The following is a 21,985-nucleotide window of genomic DNA, read 5'->3' on the forward strand; positions in this document are numbered from 1 at the left end:
CAATTATAAAAATGTGCTCAACCTCAACAGTAATTAGGAGAAAGCTAATGAAAACCATGCGATGCCACTACAAACCAACTAGAATAGGTAAATGTAAAAAGCAAAACTGACAATACTGTGTCAGTGAAGATGTGGCGCACAGGGAAGTAGTTACATTGCTATAGAGTGCAAAAAGGAAAAAATAATGAAAAAGTTGCGGGCACTGTCTACAAAGTTGAAGATACATTCTATGACCTAGCAATTTCACTCCTAGACACACGTACCCTAGAGAAGAGGGCACAGGTACACCAAGAAACATATACAGGAGTGTTCGTAGCAGCAAAAGTTGGAAACTGGTAACCACTCAAACTGCCATCAACAGCAGAGTCGCGGTGAGCCGCACAGTGGAAGACGACGCTGCAGCGAAAATGAGCAAAGTCCGGGTCACCGTGCCAGTACAGATGAATCTCACAAAAGAATACATACGGGATGAATCTATTTAAATAAAGGTTAAAAACAAACAAAACATATACTTGGGTAATAAAATGATAAAGAAAAGTAGGGAATTGATAAAGCCAGGATTTGGGGGTTACAGAGGGGTTCGAGAAGGGAAAGGGGGTGCTTCTAGAAAGCTAGTGCCATTCTATGCCCCTTGACCTAGGTAGAGTGGAAACACAGGTGTTTGAGTTAAATTTTACATTTATAATACATTGATATATACTTTCCATTTCAACTTTCCATTGCATACAATTTTTTTAAATTTTGAAACAAAAATATTGTAAGAAAACAAATAGGTGGTTGAGAAAAAATCTAACTTCATTTATTATTTGGTTGCCTGGCTTCCCCAACATCATTTATTCAATCATCCGAACCATCCCCACCTATTTGTGATTCCAACGTAACAAGATATTCAATTCTCAGTGGCACTCGAGAGTTGGCAATGGTCGTTATCAACAACGGTTTTTGGCAAGGGTGGATCGACTCTTTCTGGGGGCTGGGGGATGGGAAAAGTGCGAGTGAAATAGAATAAGTGCAGGGGAGGAAGAGAGTCATCGTCACGGGATTTATTTTTAAATAGGAAAATTCTAGAGACAGAACTGAAAAGAGAAAGGAAGTCTGTGAGAGGACTGCCAAGTCAGGGAGTGAAGTGTCACCTGATAAAAGGACTTATGAATGAGCTCAACGCTAAACTATTTGTGGGGGGATGTAAAGAGGAGGCCCTGCCTGCAGGGTGGAGGTTGGCCATATGGGTGCCCGGCTCAAGGGTGCAACCTCCATCCGCACCACGTAGGTGGTCAGATAATGTTTGCCGAATGTTCTCAAAGATATGACATAGTGCAATTTTTAAGTTATATTTGTGGGGGGTTTTTCCTTACTTTAATTGTAGTATTTATTGATTCGAGGAAATTACACAAAAATTCGTGCTGCCATACTTTGTCCAACCTTGACCGCGGGGCTCATTTCTCTTCTCAGCGCACAAAGAAGGCCTGGCGCGGTACCTGCCTTCTCCGCCCCCCGGAGCGGCCACGGCGGCTCGAGGGCGGCCGCTGACCCGCGGGCCGGACACGGACCAGCCTAGTCGCGGAGGCGCGGAGCCCGCACGCTGTCCTCCGGCCTGAGACTCCCTCCGCTGGGGGCGGGACAGAGAGGTGCGGGGGGCGGCCCGAGGCACCTGGCCCCGCCCCCGGGGCCCCGCCCCGCCCCGCCCCGCCCGCGCCGAGCGCCCACAGTCGGAGCCCGAGCCGCGCCGCGGAGGTCCGACCCGCGCGCGGCGGCCGGAGATGCAGCGGGGCGCGGCGCTGTGCCTGCGCCTGTGGCTCTGCCTCGGACTGCTCGACGGCGAGCGAGGTGAGCCCGCCGCCCGCCGAGGCGGAGCTGGCCGCGAGGGGGCACGCACTCCCGGGGCGAGTGGTGGGACCGCGCCGACTGGGGATGGGCGGGGTACAGGGCCCCCGGGAGCGTGGGGCATCAGGGGAGGCAGGACCGGGTGCCAGGGGTACGGACACCGGGCTGGGCACGGCAGGTCGGGCCCGGGCCCGCGGGGATGAGTCCAGGGCGGCGGGGACTGCAGCCAGGTCGGGGACGGGGCGACGGGGCTGCACCGCAGCGCAGGGACAGTGCTCGGGGTCCACGACCTCGCCACCTCTGTGGCTCAGCTCCCTTGGAGCCAGGCCTTGCGCGCAGCATCGTCAGCCTGGATCCTCCGCTTCCGCACTCGCTTCCCCGCGGAGTCCCGGCGCCGCGCGCACCGGAGCTGTCCCGGGCGCCGAGGCGGCAATCCCCGCAGGGCCCAGACCTGGTGCGCACTTCCCGAGGCCTCCAGTCTGCGCTCGAGGTCGGTCCCCCAGAGGGCGCTCCGGGCGGGCGTCCACCTGCCCCAGGCCAGGGACTGAGGAGGCAGGGGCTGGGGGACCGCGGGAGACGCGCGCCGTTGGGCAGATGGGGCGCAGGTGCGTGTTGGAACTTGAGGCGAATCTTGAGCCGGCAACTCGTGAGTGATCAACGTGGCAAAAGAGGCAGAAGGCTGGCGCTCCCCGTAGTTGAGGGGGCAGGGGCCTTGAAAGCCGAGGTGAGGAGACTAGACCATAAGGCAGGGGCTGCCACGGAGAGTCTTAAGCACAGGAGAGGCAGGGTCCAGTTTTTGATGGGCATGTGCCTAGAGGTTGCCGCTGCTTTGGAGTTGGAGAGAAGAGAATGTGGGAGATGACGGAGGGAGCAGAGGGGTATGGTTGGATGGAGACGTCAGGGATAAAGCATCTGGGGTTAGGTGAGGATGAGCTGGAAGTCCACGCAAGATCTGGCGCTCCTGGAAAAATCAGAGGGTGGAGGGAGGGTCATGGGTCCCCAGTGGCTGAGGAGGAGTGCTGGGAGACACTGTGTGCATTCAGTGTTGGTTTACATGCTTCATCTCTTAATCCTCACAGTGGAGTGTTAGACCCATTTTACAGGTGAGGAAGCTCAGGCCAAGGACATAAGTAATTTCCCCAAGGTCCCCAGGAGGCCAATAGTGAGGGAAGTGGTCAACCCAAGGTCTTTGGGATAACAGAACCCTGTTCTCTGTGCCTTGACAGGCTGAAGGGCTGAGGACAGGGGAGGTGAGAGAGGTGTAGATGGACCTAAGGGAAAGAGGGAGGAGGACATCTGTCGGGGCATCCAAGACGGGGCAGGTCTGAGCAACGGGACTGCGCCTTGGCCCTTCCTTGCTCCCTTGCACTCAGCCCAGGGCCAGGCTTTCACAGGTGCAGTATGTGTTTGTTAAGTGACTAAATGAGCGTGGGGAGAGAAGTGAACGGGGCCCTGGTTGGAGGAGACATCCAGCAGGCAGTTGGGTGTAGTGTCTGAGGCTCAAGAAGGGGGTTGGGCTGGGAAGCTGGAGAGGGAGCAGAGCAAAAGGTCCAGGAGGGAACCCCCCACCCAGGCAGTGGGCTAGAGAAGGAGAGGCTTCCAGGGAGATGGGGAACATTCTGCAGGATGTAAGGAGAACCAGGAGGGGCTGGTGTCCTGGTGCTCCCAGACGGAGCGTAGTGTGAGGTAGAGGAGGAAAGGGGGCTGTGGCCAGGCTTCTGGTGAGTGCAGGTGATTCTTATCAAAGTCGGGCAGTGAAGGGGAAGAGAGAGGATGTTAGCTGAGGGGGCCTGTGGAGGGGGTGGCCCTGGCTGGACCAGGGCATGGCTGATGGCAGATGCCTAAAAGAAGACTATGGCCACCCTCTCTGAGCCATGCATTTGCCCCACCCACTGCTGGGCTGAGGAGGACGAGAGAAGCCCCAGCCTGATGGGGGACGCTGGCGCAGGAGCATAAACACTTCAGTGCAGTCAGGTGTCAGCGCAGCCAGGGTGGGAGGCCAGGCACTGGCAGGAGAGAAGCCTGGGGCCCTGAAGGCGTGCTGTCTATGCTGGAGCCAGACTCTTGTCCCAGTTCTACCCAGCCCCTCTCTTCCTCTCCTTGCATCTCAGTTTTCCCTTGTGTAGCAGTGCAACAGGCTGGCAAGCACTGAGGGGCTGTGCTTGCCTGGACTTCACGGCTCCACGTCCAAGTCCACTTCCAAAAACCTTGCCCTGGCAGTGTCCCTGTAGAGGGCAGGTGGCAGAGGTCAGCCGCAAGAGATTCAGGGACATGCAGGGGAAGAAGGTGACTGCTGGGTAGGTGGGTTGGCCTGGCCTGAGGACGCTGGCCCCTGCCATGGGCTGAGTCATACATGGCCATCCCAGCTCTCCGCGGTCCCCGCTTCTCACCCCGAGCCAGACCCAGGTGTGGACAGAGGTGCAGAGGTAGGCAGGGATGTAAGCCAGTATAGGCAGGGTGTGGGGGTTGGGCCCACCTTACTTGGTGCCTGTAGACCACTGGCCCAGCTCAGGGCCCTAGGGACTCAAATGCAGGTGCTGTTCACGCACCCACCATGCCAGAGGCACGGAGTCACTGTGACTGAAGGGCTCTCTGCCTCCCCAGGGCCCACTGCCCACACCACCAGGTGCCGGACTGGCCAAGAGGTGTAACAACGGGACTGTCTAGCCAACTCCCTGCTGTGCCATCCCCACCCTGACCCCCAAGCAGTGGCACCCTGACCCAGGGAAGGGGACCGCAGTCCTGTGCAAGTCACAAGCTATGATGCCTGCTCAGGGCGGCTCAGAGGGCATTTGGGCCCCATCCTGCAGGGGCTTCCTAAGTGCCAAGCTAGCAGGGACACAGACATGGCATCGGACATCTGTGGCCCAGGGATGAAAGTCCTCAGTGACTCCAGTGAGGCCCAGCTGGTGGCTGCAGGCTGCACAGGAAGGTGGTGTTGCTTCCAGCTCGGGGCTTCCTGGAGGGGTCTGCGGACTGCAGGGAAGGGAATTCAAGGTAAGGCAAAGAGCCTCTCGAAGGCCCGGAGGCAGGAGAGTTCAGAAGGTGTGAGGGACATGTGGGTGGTCAGATGAGGCTAGAATCTGGGGGGAGACGAGGCAGGCAGAGGTGGCAGGAGCCAGCAGCACACCCGATTCTGAGCAGGGAACCGCCTGGTTAGGTCCCCTGAAGGCATTGCCAGAGGGGCAAGACCAGATGGGAGCCTGCAGCAGGGAGGCTGTGGGTGAAGCCAGGAGACACGCCAGGGGAGGACGCCGCGGTGCCCGGGGATGGCAGGGAGAGGGGCTAGTGCCTGTCTCTGGCTTAAGCAACGACTGGATGATGAGATATTGTTTACCAGATGGCACCCTGGGAGGAGGGGCAGACGTGGGGAAGGCTGAGGTGCTGCGCTGGGGAGGCAGCCCTTTCAGGTGGGGTGTCCCGTGGGATTGCCTGGGAGGCTCTGGTTGGTGAAATGAGGCCAAAAAAGGAAGGAGGAAAGTTGGGAGCATTTGAGTGAGATGGGGTGGAGGGCAGTCAGGGAACCCAGGGAAATTGAGTGGAGTCTTAGACGTAAGGGAAAGTTCTTCTCTACATCTACCTTACATCCCTCATGCTGTCGTTTGGACGTTTTCCTTCACGTGGCAGATTTCTCTCCTCCAGGGCCTAGCCTGTGCCCCACAGCCTCTGAGATGCCCCTCAGAGAGGGGGTGGGCAGGGAGAGAGGGCCAGAGAGCCTCTCACACTCCCTGCACTGACCTCTGAGTGAGACACGGCCGACGTGTCCAGCTGGAGCCAGGGATTCCTGAGTTTCGATGCTTTTCAGACACTGGCTTCCTCTGGGATCTCAGTTTTCCGGTCGTTCTGAAGGGAGAAGTCTGGGAGCAGGAAGGTGCGGGCATTCACTGCTAGCGGCTGAGGCTGGGGGGCAGACAGCGGGCACGCCCCCACCTGGCTCCCGCGCCCCAGGCTACCCCCACCCCCAGGTCAGGCTGGGGTGTGGGTGGTCCCACGGGCAGGCCGGTCAGGGTGGCGAGCGGGGGAGCCCCGCCACGTGGCCAGCGAGGTCAGCAGGGGTTCATGGGAAAGGACTTGTCGGCCACAGGAGAGGACATCCTGCCTGCGTTTCCCTCTTCCTGCGGCAGGAGCCCACAGCCCAGATTTAGCAGCGCTGGGGGCCACCTCTGAGCCAGCTGGGCCGTCTGATAACACCGCCTGTCCTCCTGCCACGGAGCAGAGCCCTGACCCAAGGCAGGCCAGGGCAGCTACCTGGCACAGCTGGCTGCACCTAAAGCTGCACTATGCTCAGAGCTCAGCATCTGCCAGGGTGCCCCCGCCTTTTCCCGGGGGTAATTAGGCAGCCCTGGTTCCCATGCAGCCTCACCACTGCTCCCTGCTTCCAGAAATTGCCTCCTTGCTGCCCCAGCAGGGCCCCTCTAAAACACAGATGTGAGCCTTCAGCAGCCCCTCAGTGATAAGCACCGGCTTCTAGGGCTGGTGGTACTGGCTCTTCCTGCTGGGGGCCCAAGGGCATCCTTAGCCCCATGTCCACCTAGCCTGCACCCACCACACACCCCAGCCTCAGTGCATGACCTTCCTCCTGCTCCACATACGCTCTGCCCTTCACCCTGCCCTTGGGGAGGCTGCCAAGAACTGTAGGCAGAGGGTGGTGCTGCTCCAAGTGGGAGGGGTCTCCTAGGGTGGGAGGGGCCTCTTACCCCCCGCTGTGTCCCCAGGAGCGGAGGTCCAGGCTTTCATGGGGCATGGGGGAAGCTCTTACCCGCACCCAACCTAAAGCACCATCCTCAAAGCTACCCTGAATTCTGCCAAATGGAAACTCGTTTGTATTAAGCAGCGTGCGTGCACACACACACACACACACACACACTTGGCACATGGGGAGCACCTCGCAGGAGCCACACCTCGATGTGAAATGCTTAATCAAACTGCTTCACACTAGGGTGCATGAAGGCTTCACCCTGTGTCATCAGCCTGTTGTGCCCGTTCTGGAGATTAGGAAGTTGATGCAGAGGGTGAATGGCTCACTAGGTGCTCGAGCAGCTTTGAGGGAGGTGACAGGTATCTGGTGCCTGGTCCCAGACGGCATGGGGCCAACGGGGTAAGAAGGGGCAGGCACGGCATTCCCCAGGGAAAGCTCTGGAGAGGTGGGCATTTGGGCTCCTAAATTCCTGACCACCTCGTGGACATTTTTACCTTGCCGTCCCCGAGACCTTTCAAAAGCAGCGTGCCCCACACACTCGCCGCCTCCCCCAGGTCCACCCCTGGCTGGTGTGCCTCCCTCAGTGAAGGACATGCGTGCCTCCGTCCCTCACCTCCACACCTGCCACGCACTGAGTGATGTCCCTCTGTTCCCTGAATCCTCAGAGCCAGGCAGGGGCAATCACAGACCAACTCCCACACTGGCTATGCCCCCATGAAAAGGTGAGCGTAAGCCTGCGTCCTTGCATTGAGGACCCATCCAGTGCAACGAGCCACCCGCTGCATGGAGCTGGAGCTGCAGAAACGTGTGGGGGCCCCCGAGGAGGGGGCCTCAGTCTGCGACTCTGCAGCTGAAGCAGGCACCAGGCAGGTGGCAGGGAGGTGGGAGGTGAGGCTGGCTGGGGGGGTCATGTGAGGAACTCGAATTCCACCTCCCTGAAGCAGAGAGGCCAGGAAGGGTTTTAGGCCAGAGAGGGACTTGTGTTCTAGAAAGATATCTGAGCAGTGAGTGAGGGCTGGGCCAGTGGGGAGGCCCTGGTGTGGTGAGCCAGTGGGAGGATGTTGAGGCTAGCCAGAGAGCGAGGTGGAGTGGAGGGACCTGGGGAGGGGCAGCCCCGGCCTGTCTCACAGTGGCTCTGGCCTGAGGCATCCCCTGTGAGGTGTCTCAGCGCTGTGCGTGGACAGTGCTGGGCCAGGGCGGCAGGGAGAGGAGCACCTGGCCCTGCCTCTGGTGCTGGCTCTGAGGGTGGACAGGACTCGGTGAGGAGCTGGCCATAGGGAGTGAATGGAGGCAGGTGACTGCCACTAGGATGGCGAACCTAGCAGGAGGGAGAGCAGTGTTTACAGAGCTTTATATTTGGTAAACTGCAAGATACAAATAATGTAGACATGTATAGAGGAAACAGCGGCTTCCCATAATCTTGTTTCCCAAAGGTAATCTCTGACTAGCAAATTAACCTCTGAGCCTTAATTTTCTCTTCTGTCGAATGACAAGAATTGTACCTCCTCATGGGCATAGAGGAGTGTGGTATGTACAAGTGTGTGGGCTGTGCTCATACACGGAAAGTGCTAAATATGTGTTTGCTATTATTGGCATAACAGGATGTATTGGGGTAAGCAGAATTTGGGGGTCAAAGCATATGAGCGTCTTTTATTACTGGCAGTACCGGTTTGCCCCACACCACTTTCCATCTGTTCCATCTACCTGATGGCCCAAGTGCACCTGCACTCTGGTCTTTGCACAAGTTCCTTTGCCCTCCGTGCCTTTCTCCTGGGCCAGTAAGCTCCCTCCCGCTCAGTCTGCAAAGCCCATTCCAGTTCACGTGAACACCTTTCCCACCAGCAAGACTTGCTCTCACCTCTCACTCCACACCATGACCACGGCACAGGGTCACAGTAAGAGGCAACAGCTGTGACACGCACAGCACTCAGCAGGCAGGTGACAGCAAAGGGCTCAGTGTGCATGAGCCAGCAACAGTTTATTTTTACCATGATTCCTGATGTGATATTGTTTTATTTGTCATGTGTGGCTCCTGGTAATCCTGGGGACAGTTGTCATTTCACAAGTGGGAAGACTGGGGCTCAGAGGGAGGAAGGGACTTGCCCAAGGTCATACAGCCAGAGAGTGGCATTGTGGGACTTGCAGCCGGCCTCAGGGGGCTCCAGGCACACCCAGAAGAGCCCCTCCCACCCCAGCCGTGTCATTCCTGCAGGGTAGGGGGTGGGGGACTGACGGCCTCTTGACCGGCCCTTGACCTCTGGGGGCATAGAGGCTGCCAGGGAAGTTGTGGGGGACTCTAGGACAGAACACCCCTGCACCTCCCGCCACGTCTCTGCATAGGCCTGGCCCCAAGAGTGAAGGGAGAAGGCCCTGGAGCAAGTCTCCCCTACTCTACAGCCCTGGGACAGGGCCACCAAGACCCCAAGCCCAGCCTCACCTGGCTGCTGCCCCACATGCTTTCCACTCAGCTTGGCCCCAGTCTGCAGCCACAGACCTGGCCTCTGCTGCCTCTGTCCTCCTGAGCACAGGTGCTAAGGAGAGTGTGCGTCAGACTGGCAGGACTGCCACACAGCCCTGTTGCCTCAGGGTGACCACAACAGAGCCTACAGGAAGGACTTGTCAAGTGCAGGGGCTCTCTTGCTACACTCTGCCAGAGCATGGAGGGGCACCCCTGAACTCCCCAACCATCAGGACGTCATCCCTGGGTCGACTGTGCTGGACCTGGGGACAGAGCAATAAGCCAATGACATCCTGGCCCCCAGGAGCCAGCTGATGACACAAACACTCCCCTTGCGGTGGGTCAGGGCCAGGGTGAAGCGATACCCTCAGCCTCAGGGCTTGAGCAGGCTGCACAGGCCTGAGCAGGAGCAACAGTTCACCAGCATGGAAAGCAGGGAAGGACAAAGGACAAGTCTGAGCCTGGGCAGGGAGGTGGGTGATGGCTTGGTGTGCTCAGCAGGTGGACACTAGCCGTGGCAGGAGCCTTGCGAGTGAAGCTGGCCAGGAGGGCGGGGCCTGTGGGGGGCACCACCCTGGAGGCCAGGCCAATGGCGTGCACCACTCCAGATGGACAATTGGAGCCAGTGAAGGTGTCCTCAGGCCACAATGCCCCTCTGGGCTGAGGACAGATTGGAGGCCAGGAAAGAGGCTGTTGGGTAGCAGGGAGGCGGGGAGGCCAGCAGTCCAGGTGACAATGGGAAAGAAAGGGATGGAGGGATGTGAGGTCTGGGCCCCAGACAGGGTCAGGCCTGGACTTGGCCAGACTTGGGCTCCTGCACAGCTACCCAGCCACCACTGCTGGGGGACCTGGAGCCTCAGTTTCCTCATTGCTGACTGTGCTCATGATCCCTCCCTCTCTCCCTGGCTGTTGTGAGAGTCTGAGGCAGTGACTACCAGGCCATGCCTAACCCGTGGGGCTTCCCTCCCCTCCTGTCCACCCCTCACTGGGCCCCGTGTGTGCTGCTCCCACAGTCAGCCACCGGAGGCTGACGCCAGGGTCCCTGAGGCCCAAGGCTGCTGACAACAGAGAGAAGAGGAGGTGTGTGCTTTGGCCTCGCTGACCTCAGCCCGGCGCCTGCCCTGACACTCTGCTGCAGGCTAGGGGGCCGGGGCTATGGGCCAGGGGAAGGAAGAAGCCAGTTCCGGGGCCAGGAACAGGAAGGCAGGGGGGAGTGCGGCAGAGGCCAGGATGACAGCGCTTCCTGCTGCGAAAGGAAGGACAGCAGGGACAGACAACAACCAGGCAGGAAGGATGCGCCTTGTTCCGAGCTACAGGTGGGGGCTGGGCAGCATGGAGCCTCTGGGCATGGCAGCCCTCCTGCCTGAATCTGCCCCAGCCTCTGAGCAGCATGGGGTACATGCCGTCACCAGGGAGCCTGACCTGTGAAACTGGGAACAGCTTTTCAAAGGAATGGCAGGATCTGACACACTTCCAACCCAAAGGAAGACGTCAGAGGTCTTTTTAGCCAGCCAGTCAGCCATCCACCCACCCATCAGTCCATTTACCCATCCACCCGTCTTTCTTTCCTTCCTTCCATTTCTGTCCATCCTCCATCCATCCATCCATCCACCCATCCTTCCATCCATCCCTCCATCTGTCCATCATTTTATTCATCTCCCTGTCTGTCTGTCCTTCCATCTAGCTATCCTTCCTTCCATCTAGCCATCCATCCATCCATCCTCTGTCTGTCTGTTGTCCACTTGTCCTTCCATCTAACCATACATCCACTCATCCTTCCATCCCTCTATCCATCTGTCTGTCCATCCAGCTAGCCATCCTTCCATCCATCCATCCATCCATCCACCCAACACTGGAGCTCAGCATTGGTAATGTGGACCTCTGGTGTCTGTGGGGTGGCCAAGCGCAATGGCAGCTGGATACTTAAGGCCCAAGTTGAGAGATGGGGTCTGGGCAGGAGGTAGAGATTTTGCAGGTATCTGGACACTTAGGAGAAAGACCAGTGGAGAAGAGAGAGCAAGGAGTGACAATGTTTGGTGGTGGGCAGAGGGGAAGGAGGAAGATGGGGGAGAGAGAGCTCACAGAAGGCAGCAGAGAAGGTAACAGCTCTGCTCCCTGCCCTCGAGCGCCCATTGGTCCTGCAGCATGGAGGTCACAGGAAGCCCTGATCAGCGGCTCCATGAAGCGGAGGAGGGGGCTTCATCTCAGTGGGTAGAGGAGAAGCACAGTGGGCAGAGCTCTTGCTATGATGTGGAGTAGGAAAGGGGACAGTGCCTGGAAGGGGATATGGGGTCAAGGAGTTGGGGGTTTTGTTTATAAGATAGGAGATGATTCCATAGAGAAAGACTAGTGATCAAAAAAGAAAGGAATTGTCTGCAGGAGTCTGGTCCAGGGAGTTGGGATCCCTGGCAGGATGGAGGGCTGGGCCTTGGGAGCAGGAATGTCAGAGGTTTCCAGGGCCCAGGCTGGGAGCATGGGGTTTGGATGTGGGAAGATGAGGTGTCTCCATTGGATGGCTTTGGGAGGGAGGAGGGAATGCCCTGAACTGCAGCCCAAGGGCCCATGTAATGTCTGCCAACAGGAAAAAAAGCGGAGGCAGCAGCGCGGGGCTGGGGCTGTGTCTGTAGCAGTGCACCACTGAGGGACATGGTGGCGCTGCAGGGGTGGGGATGGCAGGTGAGAGGCAAAGGAACAATCAGGATGATGGGCCATGAGCTGCAGGCCACACTGTGCCAGGTCAGGGGTGAGGGCAGGGATTGGGGGCGGGGGGGCAGTCCCTGGACTGAATTTTGATGAAGCTGAAGGACTTAGCAGTGATGGGATAAGGGCACCTAGCAAGAGGCAGAGGAGATGGGGACAGAGAAGTGCAAGAAGATAGGCAGTGAGTGATGGTGCAGCTGCTGGTGAGGACCAGGTCCAGGGTGTTCCCAGGAAGTGAGGGGCTGAGGGGAGACGGGGGAGGACAGTAGAGACGAGGACTGCAAAGGCCAGGGTGCTGGCGAGTCCTCCATGTGGATGTTGCAGTCATGGAGAACGGCCTGAGTTGGGGTGGAAGAGGTGGGAGAGCCGGGAGCAGAGAATGAGGGGAAGTGACCAGGACAGCAGCTGATGGTAGCTTTAGTGGGTAGTGCCCTCAGAGAAGGGGAGCTGGCCATGAGGAGTTGTCCGATGCCTGGCATGTTCGGTGTCCCCAGAAGGCCAGGTTTCAGTTCCAACAGGAAGAAGGGAGGAGGACAGTGAGGTCTACAGTGAAGTCTGCTGCCCAGTGGAAGTGAACAAAGGAAGAGGGGGCACTGGGGCAAGTCAGGAAATGTGGCAACAAAGGAGAGGCTCACACAGAAGGGTAAAAGGGTTAGTAAGCATGATGGATGGTCCTCCTGTTTCGTACAGTGATGTGGATGCTTCTTGTGGTGGTGTGGCAGCCTCTAGAGAGGAAGCTCCTACAGTCTCCATTTCCCATCCACCCACCCACCCACCCACTCATACGTCCACCAACCCATCCATCCGTCCACTCATCCTTCCACCTATCCACCAACCCACCCATCCATTTATTCCTCTGATCCCCCCTCATCCATCCTACCATTCGTGAATCCACCCCCTCAATCTTTGGTGTTCATCTCCTCTGCACTGGGCTTAGGAAGATGAATAAAATGCAGCCTCTGTTCAGCTATGAGCAGAAAACCACAATTCAGTATGATAAGTGTTCTAACCAGGAGCCCCAAGGAGCCCAAGTCTAACACTGCCTGAGTAATGATGACTGCTCCCTAGGGAAGGGACTCATGAACTAGACCCTAAAGAGGGAGTTCCGTGGGAGGAGAGAAGTTCAAATGTCCTGGGCAAAGAGATAAGGAAGGCAAAGATTTCAAGATGTGAAAAGCCTGGCACTTTGGGATGATGGTGAGAGGTCCATGCCTCTCAGAGATGCATCAGGATTTGAAGCTGGAGAGAAGGGGAGTAGACAGAGGGAGAGGCCTGGTGTGCCATGCTTTATCTTGGAAGCAAAGGAGAGCCACCCAAGGAAGCTGCGCTGATGTCTGCCACAGCTCCATAGCTGAGGGTGCCAGATGTGCGCCCCAGGGAAGAGGACTTTCAGCCTCCAGGGGGCCAATGGGCAACACCACAGGCTTCGCCGTGAGGCATGCACAGGCCCAGGGCAGGTGGGTGCTGGCTACCACACCTCTGCTCTGGTGCCCACTCACTGATCTCAAGCCTGACCCCTGACTGGTCCATGCAAAAGCCAGTTCTTACATCTCCCGCAGGTCCAAACCCAAGCCTACCTTCTTCTGTAGTTCGAGGCCAGCTGTCTGCCTGGGTGGCTTTATTCACTTCCCTCTGCTGGAAAATCCTACTTCTCCCTCAAGGTCCAGCTCAGAGGTGCCCTCCTAGGGATTCCTTCCGGCCTCCCACCACCCAAGGGGAGCCTCCTCCCAGGGAGCTCCCTCCAGCCCTGGTGAGGCTGCCTCCTCCTGTGGCACCGAGCTGTCTCCCCGGCAACCCCGAGGGTGTGCAGTGGGGGCTGCAGAGTGCCCAGGCCCTGCTGGTATGCCTGGAGGGCTGGGCACCCACCTGGCGAGGAGTGGACCTGCGGGCAGAGCCCACATGGAGAAGGCCCCTGGGGACAGAGCCCAGGGCTGCCTTTCCACCTTGGGGCCAGGGCAGGGCCGCCTGCCTGAGTACTAGGAGGGGGCCCACTCAGTTCAGGCTAAGGAGGGATCTTGCAGCGGTCACAGCAGCTGGCCAGGCGAGGACTGCCTTCTGAGGGTGGCAGCACAATCTGGCTGGAGGGCCTCAGTTTTCCTGTCTGTACAATAGGACTAGATGCTCAGGGAGAGTCTTCTACCTCTGACCCATGTTAGTGTGGTACCTCGAAGGGTTTGGCCAGCAGGGAGAGACAGGAGGGGGGACCAGATCCTGGCTGCTAGCTGTGTTGTCCTCCTGATGCCAAGATGAGCTCTTGGTGTGCAGAGTTTGCTGCCCAGGTGCCATCTCCTAGGGCAACTTGGGGTCAGGGTGGTGTAGAACCAATGACGATGACGGGTCCCAGGCTTTGCCTCCCCATTGGCTGCCAGGGCAGGACTCTGGGCCCAGGGAGCTGGGCTGCGGAGGGCAGAGGAGCCGGACCTGTGGGACTGGAGGAGGCTGGTCCTGGGGCAAGAGAGTGGGTTGTACCCCCCCAGGAGAACAGGGACTTGGGGGGAGGGACAGGACGCAGCCCTGGGCCCCCAGCCACACAGTCCTCTCTTCCTGTTGTCTCAGGATGGTCCTGGCAGGATGCATCTGCCAGAGTTCCAGGTCCAGACCTCCCCCGAGGCCTGCTCCCACCCCCACCAGGGTCCCACACATGCACAAGGCCATGTGCACGCACACACTTACATGTCAAAAATATACACTGGCATGCACACACAAAGCCACACACCATCACTCGCACACCAGCCCCACAAACACAGGATTCCAAGCCCACAGATACAGACGCTCACAATGGAGATCACACCTATTGACACGTGCATACATGCACACACATGCATACATACACACATACACATGTGCACGTATTGACACACACACATGCACCATCCTGCTGGGAGGAGGATGGTGGGCAAGGAGCTGTGTGGGCAGCAGGCCAGGGTCCTGGAGGGCCTCAGGAAGGTTTTCCACCAAGCCAGGCAAAGTTATTTCTGTGTTTGGGGACGAGCCCTGTGGGAAGAATGGGGAGGTTGAGGAAGGGGGGGCCTGGAGGAGGTGGGGCAGCCAGGGGGCGCTGGTGGAGCCAAGGACACCGAGGTGGACTCCATGAGACATGGGAGAGGGCAAGTTCGCAATTCTGGTCACAAGAGGGCAGAATTTCAGGGGTAAACAGATGCCATCGGTTCTGATGTCTGGGGAGGGTCTTTGCTGCACAAGCCCGCCTCACAGGTAGTGACCGTGTCTGCAGGTCAGGAGGAGGGCCATTACGCAGACATGTGGGGTCGCCATGCCAAGGTGAAGCACTCCAGGCCACCCCAGTGTAGATCGAGCCCTGTGGTCTCCCATCGCCTTCATGCGGGCAGCTCAGCTCATGTGGGGCCAGAGGTCAGGGTTCTGTGCACGCCTGGGTCAGGGCTCACTTGGGGCTGGGGCTGATCTGCAGCCAGAGGCAGGGGGCAGGGGGCAAGGGTCAGCATGAGGTGGAGGTTCCCAGTTGTCTTGGAGCGTTGTCGGTGCTGCTCAGGCCCATGGGCAGGGAAGGCCCATCAGGGCCGATCAGCATCGTCATGTGAACTCACAGACCAGCACCACGCTAACCGTGTCTCCCACCCCAGGCCTGGCGAGTGGCTACTCCATGACCCCCCCGGCCCTAAACATCACGGAGGAAACGTACGTCATTGACTCCAGTGACAGCCTGTCCATCTCCTGCAGGTACTTGGCCCCCTGTCAGGGAAGCAGGGGCCTGGGTCCCTCCCATCTGGCAGGCCAAGGAGGCAGGAGATGGTGGCCGAGGACCCACATAGCAGCCCCTCCCCAGGGCAGAGGCCTCAAGGCTTAGGGGGGCTCCCAGGGAGCCTGGGTGTGGGTGCCTGGAGGGCAGACCATCCCCTGTGCTGCAGACAAGGCACCTGCACCCACCCCTTGTCATTCCACATGGACCACTGATCAGTCGCACTGCACCCACCCCTAGGCTACCCGACACTGACCCCAGGCCACCCCTCACTAGCCAGGTCATCTGCACTGACCCCAGATCACTCAGTAGACCTTGGGTCACCCCACACTGACCCTACGTCACCCACACAGGCCCCAAGATGGTGTCCTCCCTGCAGCCCCAGCTGTGATCCGAGGCCTGGGCTTCTCTGCAGGCCATCCTGCCACACACAGGCCCAGGAGCCAGGCAGAGGCCCAGGGGCTCAGGGAGCGCTCCCTCTGGGCTGGGTCCACAGTGTGTGCACAAATGCTGGGCTGTCTTGACCTCCAGATGAGACAAGCTCTGGGCAAGGCTTGGCCCCCAAGGGAGGCTCTGGGGTTGCAGCTGGGGCCCCTCTTGACCTCCCATGTCCTGTGCCAGGGGGCAGCACCCCCTCGAGTGGGCCTGGCCAGGGGCTCAGGACACACCAGCCACAGAGGATAAGGACAGCGAGGACACGGGGGTCGTGCGAGACTGCGAGGGCACGGACGCCAGGCCCTACTGCAAAGTGCTGCTGCTGCGTGAGGCCCGTGCCAACAACACGGGCTGCTACCGCTGCTACTACAAGTACATCAAGGCCCGCATCGAGGGCACCACTGCGGCCAGCACCTACGTGTTCGTGAGAGGTGAGGGCCCCACCCACTCCCACAGCTGCCAGGAAGCAAGCACAGGGCCTGGGCTCCCAGAGGAACGGCTGGCACCTGTACCCCCACTCCTGGCCTGCTGACCCCGTGGGGCCACCCTGCCACCCAACCTGGGCAGAGGCCCCCTGATCCCTGCCTTCTTCTGGCACAACTTTCCCCCTCCTCTCAGACTTGGAGCAGCCGTTCATCAACAAGCCAGACACGCTCCTGGTCAATAGGAAGGACTCCATGTGGGTGCCCTGCCTGGTGTCCATCCCCGGCCTCAACGTCACACTGCGCTCGGTACAACCATATCCCCACCCCACCCCAGGATTGGGCCCTCCTCTCCCCACCCTGGAAAGGCGCCACTGGTGTGGCCAGGAGGAAGGGAGTTGCCAGGCCCTGACGGCTACCTGTCCTGCAGCAAAGCTCAGCTCTGCGGCCTGATGGGCAGGATGTGGTGTGGGATGACCGCCGGGGCATGAGGGTCCCGACGCCACTGCTGCGTGACGCCCTGTACCTGCAGTGTGAGACCACCTGGGGCGGCCAGGCCTTCCTTTCCAATCCCTTCCTCGTGCACATCACAGGTAGGGGCCGCCCAGGGCGAGGGAGGAGGTTCTGGGAGGAGGACTGCAGGAAAAGGATGGGGACCCCAGTTCCCAGGAATGGGGCAGTAGGTGCCACATAGGTGCCATGGCTGGTCTCAGTGGGCGTCCTGTGCCCTGCACTCTGTGTGCACCATCCTGTGAGGGGCGTGGGGGTCACTGTGCATATGTCACCAGGCAACGAGCTCTATGACATCCAGCTGTTCCCCAAGAAGTCGCTGGAGCTACTGGTTGGGGAGAAGCTGGTCCTGAACTGCACCGTGTGGGCCGAGTTCAACTCCGGCGTTACCTTCGACTGGGACTATCCAGGAAAGCAGGTAAGTCAGCAGCCCTGCCAGGGGCTGGGCTCGCACTGTCCCCAGGAGTCCCCATCACTGCCCACACCTGTCCTGTGTCCACACTCACTGTCCATGCCCGCCCTGGCTGGGCACACACTGGCCTCTGTGTAGAGAATGTGCAGACCCAGCAGCCCCAGGAGCCCCAGTCTGATGGGGGAATTTTCCTACCCAAAGGAAAACTCTGGGTCTGGGTCCGAGGCTTCTGGAGCCACTACTGGCTGGGCTGGGGTGTGTGCATTTGGTGGTCAGTTCTGCCAGAGCCCACCTGCTCTGACCCTGGGCTTCCTCTGGGCGCGGGCAGGCAGAGCGGGGTAAGTGGGTGCCAGAGCGGCGCTCCCAGCAGACTCACACAGAGCTCTCCAGCATCCTGACCATCCACAACGTCAGCCAGCACGACCTGGGCCCGTACGTGTGTGAGGCCAACAACGGCATCCAGCGATTCCGGGAGAGCACCGAGGTCATTGTGCACGGTACGGCCTGAGGTCAGGTGGTCATGTCCAGCATGGCCTGGGCTGGGTCAGCATCAGTCATCCAGCCTGGGGAATAAGGGTCCTTATGCAGCAGGAGCCCCGGGGTCAGAGGTTATGGTACACCCAAGCAGTGTGGAGTCCAGCCAGAGGGAAGGGAGGGCCATGAGTGGATGGCCTGCCCTGTTCCCACACCCCAGAGGGCAGGACAGGCCCTAGTGTGCAGAAATCTGGCTGCTGGAGGTGGCGAGGAATCCCTGGGTGGTGGTGTGTCAGTGACACCTGCCTTGGCTTTACACTGATGCCTCCCATCTGGCAGAAAAGCCCTTCATCAGCGTCGAGTGGCTCAAGGGTCCTGTCCTGGAGGCCACAGCAGGAGACGAGCTGGTGAAGCTGCCCGTGAAGCTGGCAGCGTACCCCCCGCCGGAATTCCAGTGGTACCTCCCTGGCTCCTGCCCCTCCACTACCCAGGCTCAGCAGGACGGCCCACAGGGAGGGGAGGGCAGCATCTTCCTCATCAGGCCTGTGCCCCGAGATCCCATGGGGACCCATCCCCCCCAGTCAGGACCTGCACCCCGACCCCGTGGGGACCAGTTCCTGCATCTGGGCCTCCTCCCCAAGATCCCGGGTAGGGAGCCCCTCTGAAGACACTAAGGAATGTGCATATCATGCATCATTTCAGCCAGGGGGAAAGTTGGCCTGGGATGCTACTAAACTGTGAAAGGGTGTAAACCAGGCCTCTGCTCATGTGTGGGTGTGGTGGGCTTTATCTAACTGCTTCCTGCATCTGCTCACCATCTCTGAGGGCCCTGCCAGCTGGAAGGTGTCAGGGAGGTCTGGCCTGCCCCACAGCAATGGCCAGGTTTCCTAGGCCTCCCACCTAACAAGCTGCCACCCCCAGGACTCTCCTAACCAGAAATTCAGACATGCCACAGGGGTTCCACAAACCGTCAAGGAGCCAGGCCCTGCCTGGGCCTGAGCTGTGTGGCAGTGAGCGAGCGCTCCCAGGAGGCCTGTGGGCTGGTCTGTGACCTGAGAGTAAGGCCTCTACTGTGGTGCTGAGGGTCAGTGAGGGGTCCCTCAGTGGTGGCTCCGCCCTTGCTGGGTGCTCCCCAAGAGCTCAGGAAGACATAGCACCCACCACACACCCTCAGGCCATCTGAGTGGTCCATGTGGCCCAACCCTGGGACTTCACACTGTAGCCTGACCCCCATGGTACAGATGAGGAAACAGGCCAGGAAAGAGGAAGGGCATTCCCATCTGAGCCCCAAGCCTCCTGGGAGGGGCCTTGCTTCATCCTTTCCCAGCTGGCCAGAGGAGCCTCACCCTTCCCAGCCTGAGCCATCTCTCTCCAGTCAAGCTGACATTTCTGAAAGCCTGATGCTGGCCAAGCAGAGGCCCCACACGTTCTTAGCTGGGACCCCAACGCACTGGCAGTAGGCTGGAAGCAGGCTTCTCCTGGGAAGGTCCCAGGATGCCCTGGTCCTGGTCCTGGTATGATGCTAACCTCTGAGGCTACAGACTTTGGGGTCCATTGGGGCACCTGATGTGGGACCAGGGCCATTGGGGCAGGGTCCTGAAGGGCGCTGATGCAGCCTGGAGCCTTCCTCACAGGTGTGGCCTCCTGGAGACACCTGGGGTCCTGTCCCTGCGCTCCGAGGCCGGCAAGACTGACCCTGCTCTGGGCAGCTGGCCAGCTCTGCTGTAGCTGGGGTCCAGCGCAGGCTAGATCCTTAGGCAGCTGGCTACTTCTCACTGTTCCCATCTCACCTGGCCTTTCTCTTCTCACTTGGCCAACACCTGCCTCCAAAAAGTGCTCAGCTGGCCCCACTGTCTACCCAAGACACCTGCCCCAGGGCACTAGTGGTCACCACAGCCCCACGGGGGCCCTCTCTTCTGGGTCATCATGTGAGGATTATGAGTAAGTGAATGGATGGAGATCTAGTGGACAGACAGGTGAGCTGGTCCTGAGCTGCACAGCACCCTCAGTGTGTCCAGCACGGTGCTGACACCAAATGCCGCATCTTGGTTAGACCTCAAAACCCCTCTGAGATGGTGTGTTTTGTGCCCCTTGTTTTTGGAGGAGGACACCGGGGCTTGGGGTGGTGACCAGGTTTGCCTGAGATCACAGGTGCTGCAGGCTCAGGATCCTACACCAAAGCCCAGCAGTCTGCACAGCCTCGTGTGTGCCCTGCCCTGCTTGCGACCCTAGGCAGGCCACATCCCTCCCGGTCCTGGGGCGGCTGTGGTGTCAAGGTGGAGAGCCACGCCCCTGCATCCCCTCACTGTTGGCCTCTGCCCGAGGGCGGTGCACCTCTTGGCACCTCTCTGGCCCAGGAAAGGCGCCTGCCTCCGGGAGGACCGTTTCCAGGCACTCCAGAGCTCAGGTTGCCAAGGGAGCTGCCTGAGACATTCCCAGCTCAGGACTGGGGAGGAGCCACCCTTTGGGGTATGAGGCATCCATTTACTTGCACATGCAGCAAACATGCATTGAACCCTACACATGCTAGGTGCCACTGTGTGTAGGGGACAGTCCCTGCCCTCATGGGGCTCACAGCTCAGAGTGGGGAGATGGACAGTCAGCAGACGTGTATGAAAACCCACATGCAGATGGGCAGGCACAGGTCCCAGGACCAGGAGCAGGTCACAAGGCTTCTCTGATGAGTGGGTGTTTGAATGTAGGAGCGAGGAAGCCATGCAGCTGTCTAGAGGACCGAGTATCCAAGCAGGGGGAACAGTGAGCGCACAGACCCCCTGTGGGGCTGGGGGACAGTGAGGAAGCCACATGTCTAGAGAGCTCCTGGAAGGGCAGAGCCGGGGTCAGAGAGCAAGGCAGGGCCTGCCCCTTGGGGCTAGAGTCCAGGCTGTGCCCCATGGGACTACACCTCCACTGCCTCATGGCACATACCACCCGAAGCCTGTGAGAAAGAGACCAGGCCCACTGGCACTGCAGTGGGTGTCTGAGGCCAAAGCCCAGCTGGGTTGGAGGAGCCAGAGACCAGGAAGGTGGGCAGGACCCTCCTGAGGCCCTGGGCTGGGCCTCTGAGCCTGGCTACAGAAGGCTGGCCCCAGCCACCAGCGGGCCAGAAAGAAGGCAGCCCCACTGTGCAGTAACTCCTTACTCGTGGAAAGACCACAGGGCTGTAGGGGAGGCAGATGTGTGCTGCAGACCTCCAGGCGTTCCTGGGCCTGCCTCTCTTGTGCGACCAGGCAGGCGGAGCCTGGAGACACTCCTATACCCTTTAGGCCATCTGCATCCCAGACCTCTGTCGCTGCACCCCTACTCCTCTGCTGCCCTTCCCAGCAGCCTCCTGGTCTGGTCCAGGGGGACCCTCTTGTTTTGGCACAAGGACTCTTCCTGCCTCCCGACAGTATATTCCAGTTCTAGGGACTGGGGTTTGTCAGGGAAGGAGTGCCAGGATAGGGCTGGGGTGGGATCCACACGGCCCCCTGAACTCCCTTCCTGGGCCAGGTACAAGGACAGAAAGGCAGTGTCCGGGCGCCACAGTCCCCATGCGCTGGTGCTCAAGGAGGTAACGGAGGCCAGTGCAGGCATCTACACCCTCGCCCTGTGGAACACCGCAGCTGGCCTGAGGCGCAACATCAGCCTGGAGCTGGTGGTGAACGGTAGGGGTGGGCAGGATGGGAGAGGGGAGAGTGGGCAGCAGGTATGGTGGTGGGGCTGGCTGATCAGCTGTCTGCCTCTGCCCCCAGTGCCTCCCCACATCCACGAGAAGGAGACCTCCTCCCCCAGCATCTACTCCCGCCACAGTCGCCAGGCCCTCACTTGTACTGCCTACGGGGTGCCCCCCCCACTCAGCATCCAGTGGCACTGGCGGCCGTGGACACCCTGCAAGACCTTCGCCCAGCGCAGCCTGTGAGTGTGGCTCCAGCCTGCCCTCCCCTATTTCCCAGCCCCAGCCTCAGCCATGACCCCCATTCACTGCCTGCACCCCTCTCCAGAGCCCTGCTCTAAACTTGAACCCTATCATGATTCAACTGTAGCCAATCCCTGACCTCACCCCCACTGAACAAGCCTCAGACCCTCCCTTGTATCAGTCAGGCCAGGCTGGACACTGGAGATGGTCCAGCCCCCACCCACCTCCCTGGAGAGCAAAGCCCCCCAGACATATAATTGCATCATCCCAAGAGGACCGTGGGATGTGCCTCTGGGCACCAAGGAGGGCACCTCCCACCAGTGGGCGAACAGGGCTAGTTTTAGAGACTTTCCTGAGCCACACACAGCACGCAGCCACGCTCGTCAGCTCATTGGTGCGGCGCTCACAATGGCCCCTTAGAGAGAAGGAAACTGAGGT

General features: G+C 59.6%; 1 protein-coding gene across 2 annotated transcripts in view; it reads left to right on the forward strand.

The window, feature by feature from the left end:
- The first annotated feature begins 1,688 nt into the window (after nucleotides 1-1,688).
- FLT4 (fms related receptor tyrosine kinase 4) overlaps nucleotides 1,689-21,985 on the forward strand; it is a 39,942-nt gene continuing 19,645 nt past the window's right edge. For both annotated transcript variants that reach the window (XM_044777505.2, XM_044777506.2), the window contains exons 1-10: nucleotides 1,689-1,827; nucleotides 15,281-15,377; nucleotides 16,018-16,262; nucleotides 16,450-16,562; nucleotides 16,684-16,846; nucleotides 17,042-17,181; nucleotides 17,504-17,672; nucleotides 17,989-18,106; nucleotides 21,142-21,296; nucleotides 21,384-21,546. In XM_044777505.2, the coding sequence (XP_044633440.2) occupies nucleotides 1,761-1,827; nucleotides 15,281-15,377; nucleotides 16,018-16,262; nucleotides 16,450-16,562; nucleotides 16,684-16,846; nucleotides 17,042-17,181; nucleotides 17,504-17,672; nucleotides 17,989-18,106; nucleotides 21,142-21,296; nucleotides 21,384-21,546 (1,430 nt within the window). In that variant the 5' untranslated portion in view covers nucleotides 1,689-1,760. The remainder of the gene's footprint in view (nucleotides 1,828-15,280; nucleotides 15,378-16,017; nucleotides 16,263-16,449; nucleotides 16,563-16,683; nucleotides 16,847-17,041; nucleotides 17,182-17,503; nucleotides 17,673-17,988; nucleotides 18,107-21,141; nucleotides 21,297-21,383; nucleotides 21,547-21,985) is intronic.

This window comes from Equus asinus, chromosome 9, assembly GCF_041296235.1.
Source record: "Equus asinus isolate D_3611 breed Donkey chromosome 9, EquAss-T2T_v2, whole genome shotgun sequence".
Lineage (NCBI taxonomy): Eukaryota > Metazoa > Chordata > Mammalia > Perissodactyla > Equidae > Equus > Equus asinus.